Source organism: Ornithodoros turicata, unplaced genomic scaffold (genome assembly GCF_037126465.1).
Source record: "Ornithodoros turicata isolate Travis unplaced genomic scaffold, ASM3712646v1 ctg00001192.1, whole genome shotgun sequence".
Lineage (NCBI taxonomy): Eukaryota > Metazoa > Arthropoda > Arachnida > Ixodida > Argasidae > Ornithodoros > Ornithodoros turicata.
Genome location: NW_026999494.1, coordinates 19,700 through 31,046, shown reverse-complemented (window position 1 = coordinate 31,046; position 11,347 = coordinate 19,700). Strand labels below are relative to the sequence as shown.

Sequence of the window (11,347 nt, the reverse complement as noted above, 5' to 3'; positions counted from 1 at the left end):
CACGTTTATGCTTTCGACCATGGCATTATTTTCAAATTATGGATGGTTCTTTTGGTTTTGTACGTGCGGACTAAACACGAGTGAATGCTGTATTTCGGACAACAGGGGCTGCCTGATGAACTTTCACGTTTATGCTTTCGACAATGGCACTAGTTTCAAATTACAGGTGATTCTTTTTGTTTTGCACGTGCGGACTAAACACGCGTGTATGCGGTATTTTGGGCTACAGTGGCTGCCTGGTGAACTTTGCACATTTATGCTTCCCACCATGGCATTATTTTCAAATTATGGATAATTCTTTTGGTTTTGTACGTTCAGATTAAACACGCGTGTATGTGGTATTTCGGACAACAGGGGCGGCCTGAGGAACTTTGCACGTTTATGCTTTCGGCAATGGCACTAGTTTCAAATTATAGGTGATTCTTTTTGTTTTGCACGTGCGGACTAAACACGCGTGTATGCGGTATTTTGGGCTACAGTGGCTGCCTGGTGAACTTTGCACGTTTATGCTTTTGACAATGACATTATTTTCAAATTATGGGTGATATTTTGAATTTCTACGTGGGGACTGAACACGCATGCATGCTGTATTTCGCAGAAGAGTGGCTGCCTGGTGAACTTTCCACATTTATGCTTCCCACCATGGCATTATTTTCAAATTATGGATAATTCTTTTGGTTTTGTACGTTCCGATTAAACACGCGTGTATGTGGTATTTCGGACAACAGAGGCGGCCTGAGGAACTTTGCACGTTTATGCTTTCGGCAATGGCACTAGTTTCAAATTATAGGTGATTCTTTTTGTTTTGCACGTGCGAACTAAACACGAGTGAATGCGGTATTACGGACAACAGTGGCTGTCTGATGAACTTTGCACGTTTGTGCTTTCGACCATGGCATTATTTTCAAATTATGGATGATTCTTTTGGTTTTGTACGTGCCCAGTAAACACGCGTGTATGCGGTATTTCGGACAAGAGTAGCTGCCTGATGAACTTTGCACGTTTATGCTTTCGACCTTGGCATAACTTTCGAATTATGGATGATTCTTTTGGTTTTGTACGTGCGGACTAAACACGAGTGAATGCGGTATTACCGACAACAGCGGCTGTCTGTTCACGTTTATGCTTTCGACCATGGCATTATTTTCAAATTATGGATGATTCTTTTGCTTTTGTACATGCGGACTAAACATGAGTGAATGCCGTATTTCGGACAACAGGGGCTGCCTGATGAACTTTGCACGTTTATGCTTTCGACAATGGCACTAGTTTCAAATTATAGGTGATTCTTTTTGTTTTGCACGTGCGGACTAAACACGCGTGTATGCGGTATTTTGGGCTAATGTGGCTGCCTGGTGAACTTTGCACGTTTATGCTTTTGACAATGACATTATTTTCAAATTATGGGTGATATTTTGAATTTCTACGTGAGGACTGAACACGCATGCATGCTGTATTTCACAGAAGAGTGGCTGCCTGATGAACTTTCCACGTTTATGCTTCCCACCATGACATTATTTTCAAATTATGGATGATTCTTTTGGTTTTGTACGGGCGCACTAAACATGCGTGTATGCGGTATTTCGGCCAGGAGTAGCTGCCTGATGAACTTTGCACGTTTGTGGTTTCGACCATGGCATTATTTTCAAATTATGGATGATTCTTTTGGTTTTGTACGTGCGCACTAAACATGCGTGTATGCGGTATTTCGGACAAGAGTAGCTGCCTGATGAATTTTGCGCGTTTATGCTTTCGACCATGGCATTACTTTCAAATTATGGATGATTCTTTTGGTTTTGTACGTGCGGATTAAACACGCGTGTATGTCGTATTTCGGACAACAGTGACTGTCTGATGAACTTTGCACTTTTATGCTTTCTTCAATGCACTAGTTTCAAATTATAGATGATTCTTTTTGTTTTGCACGTGTGGACTAACCACGCGTGTATGCGGTATTTTGGGCTACAGTTGCTGCCTGGTGAACTTTGCACGTTTATGCTTTTGACAATGACATTTTTTCAAATTATGGGTGATACTTTTTAATTTCTACGTGAGGACTGAACACGCATGTATGCTGTGTTTCGCAGAAGAGTGGCTGCCTGATGAACTTTCCACGTTTATGCTTCCGACCATGGCATTATTTTCAAATTACGGATGATTATTTTGGTTTTGTACGTGCGCACTAAACACGCGTGTATGCGGTATTTCGGACAGGAGTGGCTGCCTGATGATCTTTGTATGTTTATGCTTTCGGCCATGGCAATATTTTCAAATTATGGATTATTCTTTTGGTTTTGTACGTGCGGACTAAACATGCGTGTATGCGGTATTACCGACAACTGTGGCTGTCTGATGAACTTTGCACGTTTATGCTTTCGACCATGGCATTATTTTCAAATTATTGGTGATTCTTTTGGTTTTGTACGTGCGCACTAAACATGCGTGTATGCGGTATTTCGGACAAGAGTAGCTGCCTGATGAACTTTGCACGTTTATGCTTTCGACCACAACATTACTTTCAAATTATGCATGATTCTTTTGGTTTTGTACGTGCGGACAAAACACGAGTGAATGCGGTATTACCGACAACAGTGGCTGTCTGATGAACTTTGCATGTTTATGCTTTCGACCATTGGCTAGTTCCATCTCAAATCGAACAATCCGGTACACTTGATGTCTCGAATGAACGGGAAAAAAATATATGTTGAAGCCATCAGTGAGTTAGGAGAAATAAACGCTCTCCGAATTCTCTCCGCTGCGCGGTTCTGGAAATAGGAGAGGAGGAAAAAACTGTCTCTCCTAAGGCGACGTCGTCGCGAGCGGGTTTGAGCGTTCGCTACAAGGCCATTTCTTCTCGCATTATAGTAATTTCTTGATCTGACTTTAGACCACTTAGGGCACAATAGGATCCTTCGTTGGCAGTGCTGTACCGGTTTTTGTCTGTCTGCAAAAAAATATCAAAGTTGACTCAAAGTGCCGAAAAACACCATATTCACTGCAGCTTTGCGGATGATGTACAAAACGGATAAGACTGAGCTTTATGCCGTTTAATTTGTCATTCATAGGGCTATCGAATGATGTATAATTTGTTGCTCTGCTCTGTAAGAAACGTAAGCGATACCTCTTTTAGTAGCACCACACCACCGAAAAATGACGAATTTCGGAAGCCTTTATTTAAAAAAGCCCACCAGAAACTTACCTCGAAAATTTTATATGTTGTAGGTAGTTCCTTAGACTATGCACAGAAGCAAAATCAAAATTCGGACTTGATCGGTAGGCACACTGTGAATTTTTTGCCAGCCCTATACGCGGAGCGCATTCAAGCGGAGGCACCGTGTCCCGCCTGTTGCAAAATCAAATTTTCCAAAGGGACTTTCAACTTTTGTCTTCATATAAAAAGTAATTGCTGTCATTTGAAACCATTCTGAGGTTTAAAGGTTTCCTTTTCAAGGTTCTGAGCGTTTGCGTTCATAACAATGGTGTAATCGCTGAATCTAGATTGCGGAGCAACCAGATGTGCTCGCATTTTTTGCGGGATGTCACACATGCATTGCAAGTGCTGGGAGCCCGGGAAGAACAGAATGATTTTACATCTTCGTAAGAGGCATATCTGTTCAGGGTTATTCTAAACAAGCATATTTGCTGTACGCATTATGGCAGGAGGGCCTCATTGACTTCCAGTATTATTTGAAACATTTCCTTTCCTACGGCCCCACGACCTCGGACGGGGGAAACTGCACTGAGGAAAACGTTGTAGTGTCATATGCACATACTCAAGGCTAATTCATGGTGCCTTTTGTGAACCTTGCCGAAACAGCCCGACTGGCACCGCTGTCCAATATATTATTCGGTTCGACATGCTGCGACCATGGGAAGGTCCTGATCGCATTTACTCCCTGAAGACACCTTGCGCAAAGTTTCGCCTACACACAGAAGACGCTTCACTCACTTCTCGACTACAGAAGTGCATGGAGTGCCCGTATACAGAGTGTGCGACGACATCTGCATTACTGTAGTGTGTCGTCCTGGTATCACACCTACCTCAATGGCCTCTTTGTTGTACAGTGCTGATCGTGTGGATTTAGCTGACTAGATATATATACCGCCTCATAAACAAGAAAAAAGTGCTATAGACAAAGGATTTTTGCTTTGCTTCGGAGATCTGCGTAGCGGCCCTAAAGACTGTGGTTCCAGCAGATGAAGCCGAAGGCGTAACAGAAGTGGGCCAGCTATGCAGAAGCTGCTTCACAACATGCTGAATCACAACCCGCAGCAATGTTGCCCACATTTGCAAGAAAATCTGACAAGAACCTGCCATCAAAAGTAACATTAAGGAAAGTGGCTTCCACAACGGCCTAAAGCAGTTCATGACACGAGCACTCTCATCCACCCCGAATGCTCTGCATAACTTTCGTTACCTTCTTACCTTCGTCACCTTGTCTTCTTCGCTGTCAAGTTCTTGTTATTCTGTGTACTGTACACATGCTTCGATATGATCACCGTGGACAAATATACCTCTTATAAAGACGCAAAAGTATTCTAAAGCACTCTGTTCTTCACGGGCTCCCAGCACTTGCAACGCATGTGTGTCATCCCGCAAAAAATGTGAGCGCATATGGTTGCTCCACAATCTACATTCAGCGATTACAACACTATTATGAACGCAAGCGCTCAGAACGGTTTCAAATGATAGCAATTACTTTTTATGTGAAGACAGAGGTGAAAGTCCCTTTGGAAAATTCGATTTTGCAACACGCGGGACACGGTGCCACGGCTTGAATGCACTCCGCGTATAGGGCTGGCAAAAAATTCACAGTGCGCCTACCGATAAAGTCCGACTTTTGATTTTTCCTCTATGCATAGTCTAAGGACCTACCTACAACATATAAAATTTTCGAGGCAAGTTTTTGGTGGGGTTTTTTAGATAAAGGCAACCGAAATTCGTCATTTTTCGGTGGTATGGTGTCACTAAAAGAGGTATCGCTTACGTTCCTGACAGAGTAGAACAACAAATTATACATCATTCGATAGCCACATGAATGACAAATTAAACGGCATAAAGCTCAATCTTATCCGTTTTGTACATCGTCCGCAAAGCTGCAGTGAATATGGTGTTTTTCGGCACTTTGAGTCAACTTTGATATTTTTTTGCAGACAAACAAAAACCGGTACAGCACTGCCACCGCAGGATCCTATTGTGCCCTAAGTGGTCTAAAACGAGATCAAGAAATTTCTATATTATGCGACAAGAAATAGCTTTGTAGCGAACGGTCAAACCCGCGCACGACGACGTCGCCTTATGAGAGGCAGCTTTTTCCTCCTCTCCTACTTCCCGAACAGCGCAGCCCAGAGAATTCAGAAAGCGTTTATTTCTCCTAACTCACCGATGGCTTCAACATATATTTTTTTCCCGTTCATTCGAGACATCAAGTGTACCGGATTGTTCGATTTGAGATGGAACTAGCCCATTGCATTATTTTCAAATTATTGGTGATTCTTTTGGTTTTCTACGTGCGCACTAAACATGCGTGTATGCGGTATTTCGGACAAGAGTAGCTGCCTGATGAACTTTGCACGTTTATGCTTTCGACCACAACATTACTTTCAAATTATGCATGATTCTTTTGGTTTTGTACGTGCGGACAAAACACGAGTGAATGCGGTATTACCGACAACAGTGGCTGTCTGATGAACTTTGCAGGTCTATGCTTTCGACCATGGGATTACTTTCAAATTATGGATGATTCATTTGGTTTTGTACGTGCGGACTAAACACGCGTGTATGTGGTATTTCGGACAACAGTGGCTGCCTGATGAACTTTGCACGTTTATGCTTTCGACAATGTCACTAGTTTCAAATTATAGGTTATTCTTTTTTGTTGTCCACGTGCGGACTAAACACGCGTGTATGCGGTATTTTGGGCTATAGTGGCTGCCTGGTGAACTTTGCACGTTTATGCTTTTGACAATGACAATATTTTCAAATTATGGGGCATATTTTGAATTTCTACGTGAGGACTGAACACGCATGCATGCTGTATTTCACAGAAGAGTGGCTGCCTGATGAACTTTCCACGTTTATGCTTCCCACCATGGAATTATTTTCAAATTATGGATGATTCTTTTGGTTTTGTACGTGCGGACTAAACACGAGTGAATGCGGTATTACGGACAACAGTGGCTGTCTGATGAACTTTGCACGTTTGTGCTTTCGACCATGGCATTATTTTCAAATTATGGATGATTCTTTTGGTTTTGTACGTGCCCAGTAGACACGCGTGTATGCGGTATTTCGGACAAGAGTGTCTGCCTGATGAACTTCGCACGCTTATGCTTCCGACCATGGCATTATTTTCAAATTATGGATGATTCTTTTGGTTTTGTACGTCCGGATTAAACACGCGTGTATGTCGTATTTCGGACAACAGTGACTGTCTGATGAACTTTGCACTTTTATGCTTTCGACAATGCACTAGTTTCAAATTAAAGATGATTCTTTTTGTTTTGCACGTGTGCACTAAACACGCGTGTATGCGGTATTTTGGGCTACAGTGGCTGCCTGGTGAACTTTGCACGTTTATGCTTTTGACAATGACATTTTTTTCAAATTATGGGTGATTATTTCGGTTTTGTACGTGCGCACTAAACACGCGTGTATGCGGTATTTCGGACAGGAGTGGCTGCCTGATGATCTTCACATGTTTATGCTTTCGGCCATGGCATTATTTTCAAATTATGGATGATTCTTTTGGTTTTGTACGTGCGGACTAAACATGCGTGTATGCGGTATTTCGGACAGGAGTGGCTGCCTGATGATCTTCACATGTTTATGCTTTCGGCCATGGCATTATTTTCAAATTATCGATGATTCTTTTGGTTTTGTCCGTGCGGACTAAACACGAGTGAATGCGGTATTTCGGACAACAGTGGCTGTCTGATGAACTTTGCACGTTTGTGCTTTCGACCACAACATTACTTTCAAATTATGGATGATTCTTTTGGTTTTGTACGTGCGGACTAAACACCAGTGAATGCGGTATTACCGACAACAGTGGCTGTCTGAAGAACTTTGCATGTTTATGCTTTCGACCATGGCATTATTTTCAAATTATTGGTGATTCTTTTGGTTTTGTACGTGCGCACTAAACATGCGTGTATGCGGTATTTCGGCCAAGAGTAGCTGCCTGATGAACTTTGCACGTTTATGCATTCGACCACAACATTACTTTCAAATTATGCATGATTCTTTTGTTTTTGTACGTGCGGACAAAACACGAGTGAATGCGGTATTACCGACAACAGTGGCTGTCTGATGAATTTTGCACGTTTATGCTTTCGACCATGGGATTACTTTCAAATTATGGATGATTCATTTGGTTTTGTACGTGCTGACTAAACACGCGTGTATGTGGTATTTCGGACAACAGTGGCTGCCTGATGAACTTTGCACGTTTATGCTTTCGACAATGGCACTCGTTTCAAATTATAGATTATTCTTTTTTGTTGTCCACGTGCGGACTAAACACGCGTGTATGCGGTATTTTGGGCTACAGTGGCTGCCTGGTGAACTTTACACGTTTATGCTTTCGACAATGACATTATTTTCAAATTATGGGACATACTTTTTAATTTCTATGTGAGGACTGAACACGCATGTATGCGGTATTTCGCAGAAGAGTGGCTGCCTGGTGAACTTTCCACATTAATGCTTCCCACCATGGCATTATTTTCAAATTATGGATAATTCTTTAGGTTTTGTACGTTCAGATTAAACACGCGTGTATGTGGTATTTCGGACATCAGGGGCGGCCTGAGGAACTTTGCACGTTTATGCTTTCGGCAATGGCACTAGTTTCAAATTATAGGTGATTCTTTTTGTTTTGCACGTGCGGACTAAACACGCGTGTATGCGGTATTTTGGGCTACAGTGGCTGCCTGGTGAACTTTGCACGTTTATGCTTTTGACAATGACATTATTTTCAAATTATGGGTGATATTTTGAATTTCTACGTGAGGACAGAACACGCATGCATGCTGTATTTCACAGAAGAGTGGCTGCCTGATGAACTTTCCACGTTTATGCTTCCCACCATGGCATTATTTTCAAATTATGGATGATTATTTTAGTTTTGTACGTGCGGACTAAACACGAGTGAATGCGGTATCAAGGTATATCTAAACTGGTAGCGAAAACTAGCGAAAATACCAAATCAGACCCATCGGCAAGGCCACCAGCAAGAGGCGCGAGCGATCCTGGGTGTTGACAGTAGAGGTACTGTTGTAAACAGAAAAACTTTGCAACATGGGCGTCGCTTGTGTGTGTACTAATAGGTTATTCATAATTTCAATGTAGAAAAAGCTTTCTGTTGCCCCGCTCGTGCACATATACAAGATCATCTACCACTCGAGTACATTTCCGTATCCTGCTCCTTTGCGCATGTGTCACAGTTGGGGGTGTTTATCCGTGCGTCTCTGTATCCGTACCGTGTGTCCGTGCATTGTAATACGGAGTTCGTACACTCTTTGGGGTAAACAGGAATCGACGTTCACATCTCCGTAGTGTAGACCAAGATTAACACGTGTAAACAGGTGAATACATTGCATCCCCTGTTGCTGGGCCCGCGAAAAAAAAGATTTCGTCATGGGACGAGTGGCCATGATAGTGTGGTGTTAGCAGGAACCAACTGTGCACCAACGATGTCGTGTTTTGTTGCAATGGACTTATAACGGCCACTCATTGAATAAATGCAAATGTCTAATCACTAGGTGTACGTATAGCTCTAGGTGAGAAATGGGCCTTATGTGAGCCTTCCTAATTTCTGTATGGTCATCACGATGCCTTTCTGTTTGGAGTTGTCAAAATCTGTGATAATCGTATGTATTTGGAATTGATATGATTCATTAAACCTGATATGCTTTATTTTTCTGTGTTCTCGTCTGGTATTGTTGACTGGGCGCTGAAAAGGGAATACAAAGCAAGCGAAGTGGGCCAATGTAAACGTGCATGGCTAATTATGCACTACTTATTATTCATACTAGTGACGTCATCTCTGACGTCGTTTATTTACAATCGTAGTAGTCCGCGCAACGGATGGATGGCGCTGACCGTCTCAATCATGGCGTCATTCTGAAGACACAGAGGCCTATGGGAGTTGCGCTACCTGTTTAAATATACCTTGGCGGTATTACGGACAACAGTGGCTGTCTGATGAACTTTGCACGTTTGTGCTTTCGACGATGGCATTATTTTCAAATTCCCGGCGTCGGGAACTTGGCGCCCCCATCGCCCGGCAGCAGCCGCAGTAGCCCCCTCCTGCACTCACGGTTGGGTCGCCGCAGGAGGGAGACCCCCACGTATAGCTGTGCGTGGCTTTCCCGTGGCTGGGGAAAGGGGGATCCTGGCAGTTGAGTGGACTCGGAGGTTGGTTTGGACCCTTCGGGGCCCCTCCGGGAAAACAACACACTGCTTTGGCCCCTGCTTCCCACAGACGGGTGATCCTGGAAGGCCCGGCCAGGACTATCCAGCTAGTCGCCATCTCGCTTTTCATTACTTTTTTCTTTCTTCTGCTCTCCCTCTATCTTTCCTCCTTTTCACCTTCTTTGGCGGCAAGGGTCAACCTTGGGCAGTCTTTTCACTCTCCAGAAGCTGCACTTGGGTATAGTGCAGAGGGATGTGTTAATGTGCAGAGCATGTTCCCTTGGTTGGGGTCGGTGGTGGCCGACACACCTACTGCACTGAACACCATATATTTTTTGCATGGACACTCAAACCTCTAAAAGACGTGATCGGCCTCCTAAAAGAAGCCGCAACGAGGCACTAACTATGAATCTTCTTAATGTGACTCAAGAACCCTGGTTCCCAAAGTTTCTTATCCTACACTCAGAAGACCAGAACTGCCCACTCGAAAAGATATCTCCCTTTGTGACTGCAAAGGCTCTAGAACAGTTAATAGGGAAATCCTATGAGGCCAAAAAGCTAAGAACAGGTGACATTCAGGTTCTAGTTCAGACCAAACAACAGAGCGCAGCCCTCCAATCACTAAAGAAAATTGGCGATACACCTGTATCTGTCACAGCACATCGCACTCTGAACATTGTTAAAGGTGTGATTTCTGTGGATGAATTGCTCCCATGCTCAGATACCGAAATAGAAGAAGGCTTACAAGATCAGGGAGTCGTGCTCGCAAAAAGAATTGTAATGCGCAGGGAAGGCAAGGAAATACCAACTAAGCATGTAGTCCTGTCCTTTCAGCTCCATACACTTCCTTCTTCCTTGAAGGCAGGATACATCAACTGTCAAGTAAGAGCATATGTTCCTAGCCCGAGGCGCTGCTTTAAATGCCAACACTTTGGACACAGCTCGCAGACCTGCAGGGGACATGCAACATGCCCAAAATGTGCTGAGAAAGACCACACACCAGAGCCTTGCCAAAGTAACGTAAAATGTGTAAACTGTCGTGGCGAGCACCCCGTCTACTCCAGGTCGTGCCCCCGATTTCAAGAAGAAAAACAAATCTTAAAAATAAAGACAGAGCAAAACATCACATACAAAGCAGCTAAGACACAACTGGAATTTCAGAATAAAGGCACTTTTTCCGAAGTGGTGCGCAGGGGAGTGGCACCACTCGGAGTATCTGTGGAGACCCAGACTCCTGGACCTCCACTCCACACTCCCCAAAGAAAAGAGAGGGCCACGGAAGTGTCCCCTCAGGCTGGCCAAACTGCCAGCCCAAACGGGACGGCAACAACCTCATCAGAGGTTGCTGGCTCCCCTTCTGTTTGGGACGAGATTACAAGCTATCCGTCCCAAGCCCTAACCATGGAAGTTGACGACGACGACCGCTCATCACAGAAGTCGTCGTCGAGTCTTCCAGCTGGTTCTTCTCAGGGGAAGGACAAGCGGGAGAAGTCAGGTGGTAGAGGTAGAGGAAAGCATAAGGAGCAGCAGAAAATACCCCCACCAAGAATACAGGCTCCATAAAGCCATGCAGAGACAACACAAAATTCACATAAAATACACACACTACACAATGCAGGTGTTCCTTTTCCTCCTTCTAATTACCTTAATGAAGCCTAGCATTATCCTTCAGTGGAATTGCCGAGGCCTGCTCGCAAATATAGATGATGTTCATGATGTTTGTGAAACACACACTGCCGCCTGTATTTGCTTGCAGGAAACTTATCTGAACCCCTGTAACCCTAATCCATTCAGACAATGGAATCTCTTTAGGAAGGACCGATCCAACACAGCACGGGCTTCTGGAGGTGTCGCAGTTCTGACACGAAAACACCTTCCTGCAAGGTACATTCCACTAAACACAACACTTGAGGCTGTTGCTATTCACAT

The 11,347-nt window shown here is 43.8% G+C and overlaps 1 protein-coding gene across 1 annotated transcript; it reads left to right on the top strand.

Annotated features, from left to right (window-relative positions):
* The first annotated feature begins 9,823 nt into the window (after positions 1-9,823).
* On the top strand, positions 9,824-10,981 carry LOC135376630 (uncharacterized). Its single transcript, XM_064609144.1, has one exon. It carries the CDS (start codon positions 9,824-9,826, stop codon positions 10,979-10,981), a length of 1,158 nt encoding a protein of 385 aa, XP_064465214.1.
* The last annotated feature ends 366 nt before the right edge of the window (positions 10,982-11,347 follow it).